The 18,403-nt window shown below is 49.0% G+C and overlaps 1 protein-coding gene across 1 annotated transcript; it reads left to right on the forward strand.

Moving 5' to 3' along the window:
- The first annotated feature begins 2,954 nt into the window (after positions 1–2,954).
- On the forward strand, positions 2,955–17,958 carry LYRM9 (LYR motif containing 9). Its single transcript, XM_028520289.2, has 4 exons — positions 2,955–3,053; positions 14,686–14,828; positions 16,511–16,603; positions 17,492–17,958. The coding sequence occupies exons 2-4, from the start codon at positions 14,703–14,705 to the stop codon at positions 17,507–17,509; spliced, it is 237 nt and encodes a 78-aa protein (XP_028376090.1). The 5' UTR covers positions 2,955–3,053; positions 14,686–14,702; the 3' UTR covers positions 17,510–17,958.
- The last annotated feature ends 445 nt before the right edge of the window (positions 17,959–18,403 follow it).

Raw genomic sequence — 18,403 nt, forward strand, 5'->3', positions numbered from 1 at the left:
TTGCAGCACCCTGGGGTGGAGAAGATCTGTGCACTGGGTTTTCCATTTTCACTCTGGCGTCCTCTTTTGACACTTGCACCAGTCACCCTAAGCCCCTCACCCCATGTTCTGGCAGGATTGGAGACATGCAAATTGCAAACTGGTAAATAGCAACTTTGCATATTTTGAATAGAAGAACAACGTGGTACCACTCATTCTGTTCACAGGGAAATCTGAGATAATGGGAGTGAGAGCAAGGGCAGACCGAGGGTCCTAAATGTTGTCTTCAAAGTGTTTAGTATGCTTATTAAATCTATTGTACACTGATGAATTAATTTGAATTATTTACATGGTCAACCTGTGAGACAATAACCTGGTTTAATCAGAGGATGCAAATGTATCATTTCTCTCTGATATATAAAAGCAGGTTGAAACTGGAAAAACATCAGGACTTGTATCTTTTCCTACAACTATTGGTGACAAACCTCCAGTTGTCGGGTTAAATGACATAATGTCAGAAATCATGAGAAGGTGGTGTATTCCTCATGAAGCCGATTGACTCCCCTGTGACAACACATCCCCTGGACAGCTAACTTGGATGGAAGAGATCTCCAGCAAAAAGTCTTTCAATTACACTTATTGGGAAATACCCTGTATTGTCTGACACAAGGGGGTTCATCTGCTAACATTTCAGTGTAAAAGAAAATAACATAGAGAGAATGGCTGGGTTTTCATTGGATTTTGGCTAGGTACCATTTTAGTGAATGTTAATACTGGTAAGAATTCTTTAGTTTTACTACTGAAGCTGTAAGAATCTAAGGCTGATGTCAAATTCAAAATATTATAATCCAATCATTTAAAATACCTAGGTTTCCCTTATGACTTGGACAAAAACTGGTAATTGTTGTTCAAGCCTATTCTATTTTGGGTTATTTTTTTCCTTGGTGTTTAGATGTTTATAAAGAATTTTTGAGACAGGTAAATTCTTGCATGTTTGTAAAGACAAAGAGGCACATGGGATGTGAAGGTGGAGTCTTTCTGAGGTAAAGTGAACAGGTTGCATCTTGAATATTTTATGAAATCTAGGTGCTAGAAGAGCGATTTTCAACCAGTGTGTGGAAAGAATTTTTTTAAAGATTTTATTTATTTATTTATTTATTTATTTATTTTTAGAGAGGGAAGGGGAGGGGGAGAGAGAGAGGGAGAGAGAGGGAGAGAGAGAGAGAGAGAAACATCAATGTGCGGTTGCTGGGGGCCATGGCCTGCAACCCAGGCATGTACCCTGACTGGGAATCAAACCTGTAACACTTTGGTTCACAGCCCGCGCTCAATCCACTGAGCTATGCCAGCCAGGCCTAAATTTTTAAAACATGTAATAACTGACTATTAAGTCAGGGGCACTGACCTCTTTTGCCTTAGCTGGTCAAAAAAAAAAAGAAAGAAAAGAGAGACAACAGCCACAATAGCCGTCCAGTGTGAATGAATCAAAATTATATCTATTTTTTTCTGCCAGATCAGCAAAAAAGATAATGTATTTTTTGGTGTGTTGCAGAATTTCAGTAATTAGTTTATGTGTGCCATGAGATAAAAAAGGTTGAAAACAGTTGTGTTAGAACAATGTTTCTGCTGCAGGAACACAGCAATCTGGGAACAAAAGGGAAATGAGGCCAAAGAATGAACTGTGACATTTTTTCAAAATATTAAGTGATTCTAATGCTGAAAACAGAAATGGATGTTGATACTGCAGATGGTTCCTAGTAAGGACTTTAAAAGCTTAATGATTTATTGATTGAATCTGCACTAATGATGTGCCCCTGAATATGCATGTGTAAATAAGAGGGCTTGTTATGAAAGTTCAATCATATCTTACAGATATATTTGGTCCATATGGAAAATACATATTGAAAATAAATTCAAGGGTTGAGGCAATGATCTGAATGTTTCAGCGGCAGAACCCCCACCTGATGTGGAGAAAGGCTAGTGTATCAGGTGAAGGGAGAGAAAACTCTACAGGGAGTGAGGGAAAAACAAAAGGGAGAAAAGCCTAACTCTCCCTTTCCCTGCCTGCTTCCCTTATCCCAAAAGGAGAAAAATAGATTCCCAGGTGCGCTGGGGAGCAATGTTTTCCCTGAAAAAAGGAAGAAAGAAAAAAAAGTTGTCCTGCTAAATCAGCTACTCAAGGAGTCTGTCTGTGTAAGGAAATCAGCCTTTTCATTACAAATAGGTTTAAAAAGCCTTAGAGAGGAGAGACGTGAACAGAAGCAATATTATCCACTAACAACCTAACTCCCTCTTAGACATCAGCTGAGAGAACACCAGCAGCAGCATTGAACAGGGGGTTTGTCTGAAGATAAAGACTCATCTTTATTTCTTTCAGGATATAAAACTTGTATTTAAATCAATTCAGAGAAGCACTTAAGCTTAAACATTAGACAGCAGGGAGAGCCTATTTAATAAAACAGCATATTTCATTTTCAAAGAATGATAGTGGCAGTAGCTCTGAGTTTAAATTTTGTATTCTTTTCCTCAATTATAATTATAGGATGGGTCTGAAAGGAAGCATGCCTATTACTGTCATATTTATTCTTTTGACAGGTGTTATAAGACTGTAAGTTGATGAAATGACTCAAAATGCAGATTCCCATCCAAATATAATTCCTGTCATCAATACTAGTGTTTTAGGAAAGTCCTCTAGCAAGCTTTTTCACAGATCTTGAACACTCCCAGTATTTTAGCAGCAATCCATATCCGGGAATATGGGGGACAGCCTGCCTTCAAGGCTTATGTCCGAGGTAGCAACAGCCAGAAGGAAGCGTGGGTGCTAGCGTAAGAAGGCTGTCAGTGGAACAGCTTTCTTTTTCAAATGGATAGGGTCCGATTAGGGAAGGGGCACCCACTAGAAACGGCGTATTTGGTTCCCCTATAAACAGACCCCGAGTCCCTCGCGCGGCCGACAGAGGGCGCTCGGCGCACAGTGACCAGGCGGGGGCGGTGCTGAGCAGATCCGGAGGCGCAGGCGCACTTGTGGCCTCGCGTCCGCCGCGTCCGGGGTTGACGTTTCCCAGTGGAGGCGGGTGAGCCATGCCGCCTCGGCGGAGGGCGGGGGCACGGGTGGGTGTGCAGGGCTCGGTCTCGCTGGGTGACGGGCGGGCTGGGGATGTGAAGCCTCGGGTGTCCTCGGCTCTGCGTGGCCCGTGGAAGGCCTAGCGATTCGTCCAACCCCTGTCCCTCTTACGTGCCTCTGGAGAGCTGGGTTCTCCCGAGCGCTATTCTCGGATGCTCCAGGCCTGTAGCAGGCCTCTCCCGGGCGGCTCGGAGCTGCGGAGAAGGCCCAGGTCTATGGGGGTGCCACAGGGAGCCCAGGGATCTCCAGGCGTCTCTGCGATGCTCGGCTGCCGGGCCCACTAGTGAAATATTCATTGTCTGGCGCACACTCGCTGGTCGGCCTCGATTTGCCCTTTTTAACAAGATGTGGCCCCTGCATGGTCCATCTGCCTGGAGCACCCCGTGAGCGAGCTTACCCGGAGTAACCTTCACGATTTGATGTATGCTTCTGAATAACAGATCAAGTCACTCAGTGGCTGAGATCCCTTAGCCCTTAAGACTAATGTTTTATTTCGTTTGCTTTGCATAGCATACAATTCACCCATTTAAAGTGCACAATTGAATGTCTTCTGGTCCGTTCACACATTTGAGCATCACCCAGCACTATAATCAACTTTAGAACATTTTCATTACCATCCCCCCAAAGAAACCCCCCCTTTAGCTGTCACCATCCCAATCTCCCATCCCTTCCAGCCCCAGTAAGTGCTAAGCTATTTTGTGTCTATGGATTTGCCTATTCCTCCGCACATTTCTCATAAATGGAATCATACATTTGGTACTTTGTGACTCGCTTCTTTCACTTAGTGTAACGTTTTTAAGGTTCACCCATGTTGTAGCGTGTATCATTTCTTTTCAATTATAAAATAATATTCCATCGTATGAAGGTACCCTGTTGTATTTACCCGTCAGTTGATGGGCTGTAGGACTAATTTGAACTCCTCACCACCTACCAGACCCTTCTGAATCTGACCTCATCTTCCTAGACAGTATCCTCTTTGCTCTTGCTCTCCCTCCCTGCCTCTGGGGGCTCCTGTGGGCATGGCAGTCCCTCCCTCCCTTAGGCCTGCGTGTGGGCTGTGGGCTGCTCTCTCTGCCTTCACCACCCCTCCATGTTCACCTTCCTCCAGCCAGATCCTCCTCTTCCTCCTGACCTCAGATTAAACGTCCCTCTCTTAAGAAAACTTCTCTGACCCTTGGCTGGATGAGGGACCCCATGAGCCAGTCTCCAGGACCTGAATTCCACTTTTAGCATTTAGTTATAATTGAATAAGTGGTTTTTGTTGTCTCCACTTGTTAAGTGCGAGTTCTATGGGGTCAGGGGCTGTCTTGTTTGTTTCTGCATCTGTGGCACCTAGCACCTTGTTGGTGCTCAGCGATTAGCATTTCAACATGTGTGCTCGTGGGTGCCTACTGTATGTCAGGCACTTTACTAGAGATACAGCTAGATAAACTCCTTGCTCTTATAGAGCTTACATTCCAGTGGGGGAATACAAACAGAAGCAACTATAATTCAGGTAGTAAAGAGTGTCATGAAGATAAATAGAAGGAACCGTAGTGTGGTCAAGGAAGGCCTCTTCAATGAGACTTGGATACATAGAGGGGCAGGCGGTGTGGCCCATGTGGGCAGCCTGGAAGAATGCTTGGGTATATGGGGACCAGCAAAGAGGCCGGGTGGAAGTAGGGAGAAGAAAAGGATAAACCAGGAGCTTTCAGCTCAAGGGTCCTCTCACACACGCCCTGGGTGTGTGTAGAAAGAGCTTGAGTTAGGAAGGCAGAGATGTGGGTACAAAGCCCAGCTGTGGCTCTCGCCTATTTCTGTGTGTCCTTGAGCCTCAGTTTTTTTCCCTCTGCAATGTGGGAGGAGCAGGGTTGTAGATGAGGTTGTCCCTGTGAAGTCTTTTCCCCCGTGTTTGACACCTGGTAGGTATACAAATAGTAGTCCTCTTCTTTCATCCTCAAACCAGCGCGATGTGCCGTGGCCGTGTGCGGGAGGCCATTGGCACAGAGCACTCTAACAGGAGCAGTGATTCGGTGCAGGTTGCTGGTTGCTTCAGTCTGAGACAAACATGTTTGCCTTTTGCAGTTTTTCTGATTTGCTTTGGCTAGAAGAGCTCCCTATGTGTATTTGAAACCAGTAATGGCCCAGGGCAGTTTGGGCTGTCAGATGTAACTTGACACCTTAGCCTTGAGATACCAGGTGTGATAGAAAAAGCTGAGGATTCAGACCCAAAGAACCTGAGTTTGAGACGTGGCTCTGCCACTCACTGGCTTTGTGACTTCAGGATAGTCAGTTTTCTCCTGGCTTTCATTTCCTTTCTGGTAAAAGGGAATCAATCAGCACACATTTATTGGGCTTTTGTTATGTTCTGAGCACTGTTACCTGTGGAGGGGTGTCTAGTGCAATGTGGGTTCTACACTCCAGAAAGTTACAGTCAGCAAGGAACATGGCCAGGTAGAGTAGGAAAGGGTAAGATGTTCGTTCAGGCACCTAATGTGTGCCAGCCCCTGTGCTAGGCACTTTACTTAGGTTCTCTTTCTTGGTCTTTACAACCCCTCCCCACATGAGGCGCATTTTCTGTTCTCCAGGACACAGAGCAGGAGGCAGAAGTCCCAAGCAAGTTGCCCAGGATCGCATAGCTAGTAAATGGAAGAGGTAGGCTCCTAAGCCAGGTTTATTTGTTTGTATTTTGTTTTATTTTTTAAAAATATTTAATTATTTATCTTTAGACAGAGGGGAAGGGAGGGAGAGAGGAAGAGGAACATTAATGTCTGGTCGCCTCTCGTGCACCCCCTTCTGGGGACCTGGTTTGCAATCCAGACATGTGTCCTAACTGGGAATTGAACTGGCGACCCTTTGGTTCACAAGCCGGCTGGTGCTCAATATCCACTGAGCCACACCAGCCCGGCTTTTTCTTTCTTTTAAAAAGAATTTTTATTGGTTTTAGAGAGAGAGAGAGAAAGAGGAAGGGAGAGAAAGGGAGGGGGTATCAATTTGTTGTTCCACGTATTTATTTATTCATTGGTTGTTTCTTGTATGTGCCCTGACCAGAGATCAAACCTGCAACCTTGGTGTATTGGGACGATGCTCTAACCAACTAATCTACCCAGCCAGGGCACCAACCAGGATTGTTTGTGCTCAAACCTGCCCTATGCTTTTCTGTCACATTGTTACACAGATGGTTATAGCACAGTATGATGACTCCATTACAGGAGTGTGGGCAGCATGGAGGAACTAACATAGGCACTGGATCTTTAAGGATAAAGTGGAATTCTTGAGGTAGGTAAAGAATTTAAGGTAGTGGGAAAAGAGGTATTGAAAAGCGCATTTCAGAGATGTTATTAACAATAACAACGAACAGTTAGTAAGCACACAGTGAGTGCCAGGCATCGTGCTGAGTGGTTTAGGAGCGTTACTTAACCCTCACTGTGATTCTGGGCAGGAAATACTATTAGTGGCCCCGCTGACAGATGTGCAGCAAACTCTGAGATGGAAGTTAAGAAACTTGCTCAAGGTCCCACAAATGGCAAGTAGCGGAGCCAGAATTTGAACCCAGACTGTCTGATCCTAAAGTTCATGAACTTAACCTCCAAGTTCAGAGTGTTGCTAAAATGCAGGACGTGTGGTAAGGACCACAAGAGATGAGTTCGATGAGAGAAGCTGGAACCAGATTTTGGGAGGCCACACGTAAGGAGTGCTCCACCGGGGGTTTTGGAGAAGGGGAGTGACAGGGTGTGTTCTTCAGGATGTGTCTTTGGGTGGCACTGTGGGGGTCGGACTGGAAGGAGAGAGACTGACTGGGAGGGATTGGGACAGTGTGAAGGAGGCATGGGAACCAAGGCGGTGCTCGGGGATGAGGTGGGTGGGTTTGGGGATGGTGGAGGGGTGAGGGACATGGAGGGTGCGCCCTGAGGGCCCAGACCACGTAGCAGAGGGACCGGGGAGTAAGGATAGCCGCCCCATTCCTTGCTTGGGGGAATGTGCATGTGCAGGCTGGAGCCCCGGAGTCGGGGGGAGCAGAACCTCTTCGGTCCCATATTGTGACTTTCCTCATCGAGAAGAATAATTGCATATTTAAACAATGGCCTATGCAGGCTTAATTTAGCTTGTATTGGTGCTCAGTAGGGCATAAGTTCTGGTTATGTTTCTCTAGTTTCATTCCATTCTCTCTCTTTAAATATAGGATGCCCCCCCCCCCCCCCAGCTTTATGTTTAGGTGCCCTCTGTCGGGGCACAGGTGAGGGAGAGACAGTGGGCTAAATGGGGCCATAGGCCTGTTTCTCAGCATCTGTGCCATTGCTACCACTGGCTCCCAGGAATTCCTTTGTGGCTTTATTTTCACTCTTTTCCTTTATTCTGTTGTATTCTCTTTGGGGTATCCTAAGAGCTTTTTAAGCAAATCCTTAGCTCCTCCTTTTCTTTGTGTAATTTACATCAGCCTTGTGACTTTTTTTCATTCTATATTCAGGGGGGAGTTATAGACAGTGCTCCTTGGGTTTTTGAAAAGCATGAAGCAGTTATGTTTTGTTATGAAGAAAGTTGGAAAATAAGTGCCGAATAACAGAGCAATCAGGTGCTTTCGTAGCTGCTTGGCCCGGGTCCTGAGTGAGTCCCTGGGGGGGAGGGGGGCAGGTTCTCTGTGAGGTCTTCAGCCTGCTCTGGGCAGCGCTGTGTGGGTGGCTCCGATGGGACACGGCAGGTGGTGCTAGAGGCAGGCCAGGGCATGGACTTGAGAATCAAATGGACCTGAGCACGTCCTAGCCGTGTGGCCTCTCAGAGCCCTAGTTCTCTCACCTATAGAATGGGTACTGATAGCACCCTGTAAGGCCATTGTGAGGACACATGACAGATAACACATGTAAAGCTTTCACTATCTACCTGGCACATGGTAGCTAGTAAGACATGCCATCAGCTTTGCAGGAGGCTCGGGACAGGGCTGCTCAGTGACACGTCAGGCCTTTTGTCTTTGGTCCCAGGGCTGAGTCCAGAGTCACACACGTGTTAGATGCTCTGAATGGCCTTGTATGGGTGACTGACACAGCCTGTTGGGGTTAGTCTCGCTCTCATTGAACCCCACTAGGACCTGGTGTGTGACCATCTGTACTTTTGTTGTGCTGCATGGAGCTGAACGGGATATCAGACAGGATCAGGTGCCCCGGAGATTGTGGCAGACCCCAGGCACTCTGGACTGACCTGGCAAAATCCCAGGTGGGGAAGGAGACTTAAGCCTCATTCATGGAAAACAAAGAAAGAACTGATCATGGAGGAAAAGGTGCCTTTGAGCTGAATGCCAGGGTTGTGGAAGGGCCCAGACAGAGTGCTGTCCGAGTGGCATTCCTTGGATTCCCCGGTGGAGGAGGTGGCGTTGCCACCTGAGCTCCAGTGCCCATGGAACTAATCAGAACACAGCACACTGTGGCTTTAAGGGTGAGATCAATCGTGAGGAGGAGGGGTGTGTTCAGAGTGGGTTGGAGAAGCATTCAGAGAGGCATCATAGCACCTTTGGGGTAGTTATCCTGGAATATAAACGACTGGAGGGCTGGGGTCCTCGACTTTGAATAAGGAAAGACTAGACTTGGTCAGCAGAGAGACTTTTGCCCAGATGGCAGAGCTCAGAACAATAAGTAGAATTTTGCAGAGCAGATTTGAGCTCAGAAACAAAAGGATTTTCTGACACCCTGGGCTGACAAGGATGTGGGGGGAGAGATTTCTCTTACACCGGGTGGGGGAAGGTGGTTTTGAGCTCCGCGGTGTTCCGGTTTGGAAAGACTGCCTACTTTGGACTATTTTTCTCTTCACTCAGTTAACACCTTTTACTGAGAGCCCACTAGGAGCCAAGCCATGCTACCTTAGGTGTTTTTATACCTTTCTAATCCACGAAAGGCTGAATGACCTGGACTCAGTTCTGATTCAGGAAAAAGCTAAATGAACTTCACCTGATCTTTTATTTGATTTAAAAGAAAAAAGCTGTACTTTTCCTCTTTGAGGTATCCAGAGCTAACTGAATCAGCGGACTCCACAAACTCCCCCAGTTTCACGTTGCAGCGGAGGCTTCTTGGAACAAGCCCTTTAATTCTGGATAGAAGCATTAAAAGGGCATCACAACATATTGTTTCCCCCCTACGCTGCCTTTCCAGGGGTGGAGAAGGCCCGGGGAGAGAGACCTCACTTTAGGGAGCTGCTGCCCTGAGCAGGTGTGAGTTCTCCTCTTCAACGCTCACGTCACTCTTACCGTGACTTGGCGCCCACATGCTTTCACTGGTCCACTCAGTCTTCAGGGGTCAGGAGGGCGGCTTCTAAGTTGTCAGGGAGAGGGAGGACTCACTATGACACCCCTCTATCAAGTGACCAGTGTGTGCCAGGGACGGTAGCAGTAGCTAAGTGACAGAGGAGACAGAGGCAGGAAGAGGTCGGAGTGTGCGGGGACTTGGTTACAGATGGGTCAGAGATTGGCAGCTGCCTGGGGAAAGCCTAGAACACCATTCCCCTCCTGCCGGCACACAAAGGCATGTGTTACATATACCAGTGACCCAGAGTTTGTTCTGTGGACACCATTGAAGGCCATCTAGCAAGGCTCTCAGAGATGAAGGACCGAAAGGACACACGTCAGAAGGGTATTGGATTCACCCAGGAGAGTGGCCCTGAGAGTCTAGCAGAGCCTAGGAAAAGGAAGGGCCCCTTTCCTCCGAGAACTCAGGGAGGCTGCAGCTCTGAGAGTTCACACCCCAGCGCTGCCACTCCCCAGTTGTGCATCCTGGCCTCAGTCTTCCCGGCTGCAACGTGGGGGCAGTGCTTTTGGTCGGAGGATTGTTGTAAAGGTGCCCAGCACCATGCTTAGTGTGCTAGTCTGTCCGTCTGCTCTCAGGTGAGGATGCGTTTCATGGTGGGGAAACTTGAGGATATTCCTGTCTGATGGCCTCTGCAGACTGAGGTGTCGCTTGCAGGTCTGTTGCAGGGAGGCTGAGGACACGGGAACAGGCTTGGAGTGGGTGGGCGGGAGGGGGAGGGCACTGCGAGGGCGGAGGCCGTCACTTCACAGTGGGCAGGAGCGTGGATCCGTCTCAGGCACATTTGGGTCCCCAGGACCTGAAGGCAGGGTGAAGGCTGAGCTGTTGTTTGCTTTCTCAGGTGTGGGGACTGGTCAGATTTGGAGGTTGATCAGTTGGCAAGCATTTAAGGAGGAGGCCCCTGTGTGCGGGGCATCGAGGGGATGGAGGGGAGGGATCTGACAGCGCTGGCCCTCCTGGAGCTTGGTCTGGCGGGGGAGATGGAGGGACAAACTGGAGGGCGGGGCCATCCTGCTGTGACCTAAGCAGGTGCAACAGGCAGTGGGCACACAGGCGAGGGGGAGAGTCTAGTTCTGTGTGGCGCAAGAGGAGGCAGGAGGATACAACCAGAGAGAAATGTACTGGGAGTGTGTTAGGAGCTCCCAGGATCAAGGGAGGAGGCTGGGGAACCACGTAGGGATCTAGACATTCTGGAAGGCCAGGCAGCGGGAACTCTAAGGACAGTTTGGAGCAGGAGGAGGCTGATCAGACACACTGCTGCGGGCGCGCACGAACTCATTTTCAGGCTCTGTGTAACACTGTTCAAGGACCCAGTGTTCAATCGGCCTGGCATGAGTCTGATGCTCTTCTTGTGGCTGGGTGAGATGGAGTTGCTGGTGGCAGTTTCAGCAGGCCAAACTCCAGGGGAAGAAGTCACCTCTTAAAAAGAAGTTAGGGTGTGGATGTGTGGGGGGGCAGTCATTAGGAAGAACCACGAATGTCAACTGCAGGGTGAGTCAGAGTCCAATTGCGGGATGGGGCCAGTGTTCTAGGCTGCACCCACCGTGGCCTCCGGAGCCAGACTTCCTGGGTGGAAATCGTGATTCTGCACTCATAGCTGTGTGGCCTTGGGCAAATTTTTGGCCTTCTTGTTGCCTCTGTTTTGGTATTGGTAAAAGGAGAGCATAATGGTACCCTTTTGAAATGTTATTGTGAGGATTAAAATCAGTTAATTTATGTGCATTGTTTAGAATAGGGCCTATCACATGACAACTGTTCAGTAAGGGAGCTGTAGTAATAATGGTAAGTGGTTGTAGTTGTTGTGTGGTTGTGTGGTTGTTGTCATTAAAGGAACTATATAGGTGGCGCGTCGGCGTGCCTGGCAGGTGGAGGAGTGATGAGGGATGTTGGGAGGGGAGTAGATTGGGAGACAGGGAGACCTGCTGGGAACTCTTGGGGTTGTCCACGTGAGCTGTGATAAAAGCCTTAACCAAGGGTGTGCCGTGGGAACAAGAGGAGGGGACGGATTTGAGGGGGCATTTAGAGGTAGGATTCGATAGGGCTTAGAGACTGCTGACATGGGGATTGAGGGAGAAGGAAAAGGCTGGGTCGGTTCTGTAATGGGTGGGGTTTGGTTGCCTGGGACGATGGCAGAACCTTCCCAGTGGCAGGGAGCCCAAGTGAAGAGGCTAAGGTCAAGTCCAAGGTGCAGGATATGCAAAGTGAGTGTTCCAGGGCCACAGTGTTTGACTACAATGATATTATTAGTTTTAGCAATGATATTATGTTGTGAAGTTCATTGCCCCTTAAATAATAGCAAACCCACACTTTAAATTAAATTAAAACATGTTTCATTTGATTCTTCTGAGCAGACCCACACATGCATTCTCTGCTAGTTATTACTGAGAATGACTAAGAATTATAATTGAGCTGAAAATAATCTCCCGCCCATACTTGCTGGTTGGTTTCTAAGTATTGCTTGGGCTTAAAGTAATGAAACAAAGTTGTGCTCTTTCCAAATGTTAATTTTGAAGACAGCAGCTGGTAGCCATCTGGTACACCATTAGCATTTTACAATATTTGATTAGCACTTTATATAGTTTGGGGAAGCCTGCCAGTGGAATCTGCCCATCAGATTGGGGGCTTCAGTGGTATGTCCTCTCCGGGGGCACTTGAAAGTCTTTGCCCCATTGGATGGGGTTCCCCTCAGTGTGTTGGGCTGAAGCTCAGCTAGTCAGACTGGCAGGTTGATATTGGGGGCACCAGGACCTTGGGACCCCTGCCTGGTTTGCACCCTTCCTTAGAGCTGAGTCCCTCAGCTCGTTGTGCAGGAGGAATTTGGGAGATTGAGATTTTCTGATCAGTTCAGACGCTTTTGGTTGCAAGCGATGAAACAAACCCAAGCTGCTTTGGCAAATGGGATTGTCTTGGATCGTTGAGAAGTCTAGGAGTGGGACTGCCTTCAGGTGGATGGTTTTAGAACTCAGATGAGTTCTTCAGACTTAGGTTTTGCTCAGATTCTCAGCTCTGCCTTCTGCTGTGGCTTCAGTCTCAGGCTTCCAGGGGAGGCAAGATGGCTTCCCTGAGAGAGAACAAGTTCTCTCCGTATGTGTGTATCAGGTCTAGACAGAAAGAACTGAGTCCTTTCCAGTCACTCCTGCAGAGGTGTTGAGATTCACTCAGGTCCCATCACGTGCCCATCTGTGAACCAATCCCTGTGACCCCTGGATGCGGGCCTCTGATTGGTCAGGCTTGGAGTGGGGCTCCACCCAGACCTCGTGGGCTGACCTGGCCAAGAGCAGATCACCAGCTGCACATCTGGGGCTGTTACCACAAGGGTGGATGGGTGGTGGGGGTCAGATAACCACCTGCCCACCCCAGGGTCAGAGCTAGAGCCCGGAATACCATGAGCAATTGGCAAACTTAGCTGTGGAGACAGACATTTATCGTTGCCAGGAAGATAACATGCTGCAAAAGGAGGGAAGGAGCCTCTGAAATTAATGCTGCTCAGTGCGTTTCTTTTCTTAGTTTCAGGACCTCTGATAGATTTAGAATTCTGGTTCTTCCTTTTTTTATTTTTGAGGGGGAGGGGTTGTTTTTTATTTTTATTTTCAAATGTTACTTTAAAAATAAGGCCAGTCACTTAATCTTGGTCTTTTAGCCCCTTCATTTGGAACATAGTGAGCTTCTCTGTCATAGAGGGGAAATCTGTACAGAAAAGATAACAGATTCCATTCAGTCCAGTTCAATAAACAGGGCACCAAGCGCTGGGGCCTGGGCCAGGCTCCACAGGCCTGGCAGCGGATGAATCCCTGGCAGTGTGGGAAGCACTGTGTCAGCTCCATAAACAGGGCACTGCCGGCCCCCGGGAAGGACAGTCAGGAAGGGCTTCCCAGAGGAAGTGACAATGAGCTGGACCTGTAAGGATAAACACGAGTTCCTCACATGGAGAGCAGAAGGGTGTGCCATGCCCAGGGAGCTGCATGTGCAAAGGCACCGAGAGGTGGCTTACTTGCTGTTTTGGGGGCTGGGAGAAGGTCTTCGTGGCCGACTGTGGGATGAGCCCAGGCATCGGTCTGGAGGAGACTGGGAAGCGACAGGCTGGAAGCAGGGACACCAGGGAAGATGCCGTGGCAGAGGTCCTGGTGGGAGCCCACAGGGCAGTGAGCATAAAGGAGGGGACAGTTATGTACTGGGAGATACTTAATGGAACCTTGACAAATCCTTATGTTCTAGAATCTACCATTGGGAAAAAGTATCTGTGCTCTTAATTGAGTTTCCTACTTCGAAAAATAAGGGGCCAGATCGGAGTTGCGCGTTCTTCGGAAAGAGCCATTATAAATACGAAGCATGCAAGTATAGGTTCTGCAGACACACGGGAGTACATGACATACGATTCTTCTGTGTAAAACTCAGGGAAACGCAAACTCATCTGTAGTGACAGAGACCAGAGGTTGCTTTGGGGCAGGAGGGTGGCGAGGGCGTGAGGGAGGGGTCACAGTGACTCAAGGACACGTGGGGTGGAAATATTCACTCTAGTGATTGTGATGATGGTTTCTTAGTTGTGTGCATATGTCGACGCCAAATTGTACACTTTAAATATGTGATTGTATGTTAATCACACTGAAATCAAGCTTTAAAAATTAAAAAAAAAAAATCTGGGCTCTGGAACCCATCTGGGTTCACATCACAGCTCTATCCTTACCAGCTGTGTGACCTTGGGCAGGTTGTCAGACCTCTCTGCACTGATTTTTTTAATGTGTGCGTTAATCACATGTAAAGCACACATGTGACAGAACAAAAGCTCATTATTATTCCTGTTTATAACGCACAGTAAAATGAAATCATGCAGAGCGCTCCAGGGTTGTGTTTCTCAGACCTTAACGTCCATGTGAATCTCCTGGGCATCCGATTACAGTGCGGGTTCTGTCTAGTCAGTCCAGGGTGGGGCTTGAGACTCTGCATTTCTAACACGCTTTCAGTTGATGTGGATGCTATTGGCTGTACTTTGAGTAGTGAGGTTCGGACCTTGGGCACCCTGCCCGCTGTTGTTTGAGGTTAGATGTTTTCTCAGCAATTGTAATGCAGGCTTTTCCTGCTTGTCTCCCCTGCTCTGCCTGCCAGTGACACCTCCTTACCCACTACCTGAGGTTGGGGTCCAGAAAGAAGATGCCAGGATGAGGCTGAACATCTCACTTTTGTTCCTTGCTGGCCTGCTCTGGGCTGAGACTTCTGCAAGATTGACTGCCCAGTCCACTGCGCAGAGCACTGGAACCTGGGGGCCAGGGCTGAGAGTCACCGCCTGATGCCTGAGGAGTGACGCTCTGTGTTTTCCAGGGACAGACGGTCTGCAGATGGCCCCGCTCCCGGGGGCAGAGCTGGTCCAGAGGCCCCTGCAGCTCTACCGATACCTGCTGCGCTGTTGCCGACAGTTGCCCACCAAGGGCATGCAGGAGCATTACAAACACGCTGTCAGGCAGGTGGGAGCAGAGTGTTCTGGGCCTGGGGTTGGGGGTGCTTCCTATAACACAGGGCCTGTTACGGAGTCGGGAGCCAGGGGCAGGGGCAGGGGCAGGGGCAGGGATGGTCTTTCAGGGGGCAGTTCCGTAAGAGCCACCAGAAATCAGTGCTGGGCAGCCCAGCTCTTCCCTCGGATTTTGTTCAGGAAACAGAGGATGAATGCATCATCCGCCCCCAGCTCTGCAACAGGCCTTGAATTAGGCAGCTAGATGGATAGTTGAAACGGTGTGGGACACATCATCATTTTGACAGGTGTTTCTGTCATCCAAGCTCACCTGAATTTAACCACGAGAAAACGTCAATAAACCCAGACCAAGGGGCCATCTACCGCACGACTGGCCTGTTCTTGTCATCACGTCAATGTCACGAAACACAAAGAAAGGCACAAGGACCACTCTGTTTTAAAGGGGACTGAAGAGATGTGATTGCTGAATGTAACCCATGATCCCAGATTCGATCCTGAACCAGAAGAGAGCAATTATTGTAAAGGATGTTATTGGGGAAATTCATGAAATTGGAACATGGGCTATAAATTAGAGAGACACAGCTGCACTGTATCAATGTTAAATTTTCTGAATTCAATTACTGTGGTTGTCAAGAGAATGCCTTGTTGTGAGGAAATGCACACCTAAGTGGTGGTTAAGAGCTCGTCTGCAACTTTTAAATGCTCCCGAAACTTTTAAAGAAACACAGATAAAGAGAAGGATGAAGCAAATGTGGCAAAATGTTAACAGTCGGTGATTCTGAAGGCAAATTGTTTTGTTCTTGGCAGCTTTTCTATAGGTTAGAAATTACTTACAAATAAAAAGTGAAAAACTAAAATGAATACACATATAATATGGAAAGTAAAAAGATAGAGGAAGCAACAGAGGGATGTGGAAATGTGGAGAAGGGAGCAGGCATTGCCTGAGGGAGTCAAGGAGGACTTCCTGGAGGTGAGCACTTGAGGTGAGTGCTCCTGAAGACAGGAAGGGGGAGGTGTGCAGTCCAGAGTAACAGGGCAGAAGAGGTGTCTGTACTTTTGAAAGGCCCTGAGTGCCCTGTGTGAACCTAAACCTCAGGCTGCTTTTCCAGCGTGCGTGTCTGGTCAAAAGCCAGCAGCAGCCTGGGCTCTGCACTGGGCCTGGCTGGATTTCCCCAGACCACCCCCTCCACGGCCCCTGCCTTCTCTACTTGGCTTTCCAGCACAGGCCAGGAGAAGCCCCATTCTTCCCCACTGTGAAGCCAAGCAAAGGTCTCACCCTAGTGAAAGCAGTTTCTTGGCAGGGGCAAATGAAACACAGGGATGGAAGTTTCCATTAGGCCTTCTACTGACCACCCCTTCCCCCTGCCTGATAACCTTTGGGCCCAGCCTGATTTAGGGGTAACTTGGGGCCACTCTTCCTTCTCACAACTGGCCTGCTGGCAGGAGTATGCAGTCAGTTAGACCAGGATTCAAATGCCGACATCATTGCTTAGCAGCAGGTTAAGACTTCTGAGCCTCTGTGTCCTCATCTCTAGGCGGAATCCCAGCTCTCCATGGAGGGGTGAGTGAGATGCTGAGTGTAAGACACCCGCAGTGTGGCTGGCCTGGGACTGGTGCTCTGGAGCTGCTGGGCCTGTGGATTTTGCCGTCATCTTTTTTTTATGCTTAAACTTTCAGAGTTTCCGGGTTCATTCAGATGAAGACAATCCTGAGAGAATCCAGCAGATTATTAAAAGAGCCATTGAAGATGCCGACTGGATCATGAACAAAGTAAGCGCTGGGCTCTGACATCGTGAGCTGTAATTTCCGTGGCCAACAGGGGTCGCCTCTGCTCCACCGTTGAGAATAATCCAGCTGCTCCCAGCCTCTGGGAGCCCAAATGTCCTGGATGGCAGATGCCCTTCTGATTGCATTGGCGTGTGTGTTGGAGGAGAGGGTCGCACCCATAATTCCTAAGAGCAAATTTTTGCCTAGCAGTACTGAATAAGCCGAGATGGGGCAGCAGGAAGAAGGAAGAGAGCAGTCTCACTGGAAGCAGTGGTGACAAAGCCGCCAGGAGTCCTGTGATGTCTCAGAGAAGAGAGAGCTGTTTGGGGCAGGGGGTGGCGGGTAGGTAGTGAGCTCCCTGTCTCTGTAAGTATCCACACTGAGGCAGGGTTATTAAGGAAACATTCAAGTATCTGTTTTGGCGGAGAAAGGGAGGGAGTCAGGAATACAGACCAACTTGCTGGTCCTGACACTTTGGCGTTAGAAACCCTAGAGAGCTAGAACATGCCCCACTTCCCTGCTCTTCTCAGTCAGAATCTGCAGATACTGGGTCCAGGATTCATTTCTTAGAACTCCAATTGGGCTAGATGGCTTCTGAGGTTCCCCCTCTACCTGAGGTGTTTTTCCCCCCAAACAAGACTCCTCTTAAAGGGAACGATGGGCATGCCACTACGTTTAATTCTAACTCCCCAGTGTCTGTCTTAGCCTTCCTCCCAATCCCGTTCCCAGTAGAGAAGAAAGGGGGGATCCTGGCACCTAGAGATTCCACCACCTTCAAGAGGCCCCTGCAGGGGACGCCTGCGGCCTAGACGGCCACAGTTCTTGGGATCTCCCCTGTCCTCCCTCTCCCATCGCTTCCCTCATCCACTTCTAATGATCTCTGCCCTACAGTATAAAAAACAAAACTGAGGCTCAGAGTGGAGCTGTCCTGAAGACTTCACTGCTCCTGGAACTAATCAGCAGCAGCAGTTCCGGACCATCCATCGGTCTCGTTGGTGAGAGAGCAGGAACTCAGCAACAGAAGAAGCTGACATTTGCTCAGACGGCTCTTCTCGCCATGTTCGTGTCTCCAGTGACCTTTATCTTTGCTTTTCCAGCTGGTGTGATGTGAGATTTGGGGAGAATGTGTTTCTTCACTTTGCTGTGGAAGTGATTCATTTATTCTGGACGTCATTCTTTGAGACCCGGAGTGGGCGTCCCCTCGGATGGCAGCCTGTGTAGAGGACAGGGCATGGATTTCAGAACCAGACAGAGCTGGATTTGAATCCCAGCTCAGTGGATTTTCAAGGGTGTTGACTTTGAGCTCGGTTTCCTCCCTTGTGAGAATTAAATAAGATGAAGCCAAAGAGCCTATCACAGGACACGGTGCGTGCTGGTGCCCGGACATGTCCCTCTGAGGAAGCCGTCCTCCCCACTCCCTCCTCCGCCCCCGAGGTGCTCCACGCACCTCTCTCCAGCCCACTCCCCGTCATGTCTTATTTGTCTGTGGACTTGGCCTGTCCCTGCTTGTTACCCTCCCCACCTTCCCCTGGGCACCTGAGCCCTCACAGTTGCACTGTGCCCAGCACCCTGCCAAGCACCTGTGCTCCCAGACACCGTCCCTCCCTGCCTGGACACGCAGAGCCCTGGTCTCTCCCTTCCTGGAGTTTACAGAGCCCCGGAGGAGTGGAGTGCAGCCTGTGTGAACCAAGAAGAAACACCAACGTGTAGCAGCGACGTGGTTAGGCTTCTGTGAAGCCTAACCATTCCCATCCCCTGTGAAGCCTGTCCCTTCCTCCCTTTGCCACCATCTTGGAAGCAGGG

This window comes from Phyllostomus discolor, chromosome 8 (assembly GCF_004126475.2).
Source record: "Phyllostomus discolor isolate MPI-MPIP mPhyDis1 chromosome 8, mPhyDis1.pri.v3, whole genome shotgun sequence".
Classification (NCBI taxonomy): Eukaryota; Metazoa; Chordata; class Mammalia; order Chiroptera; family Phyllostomidae; genus Phyllostomus; species Phyllostomus discolor.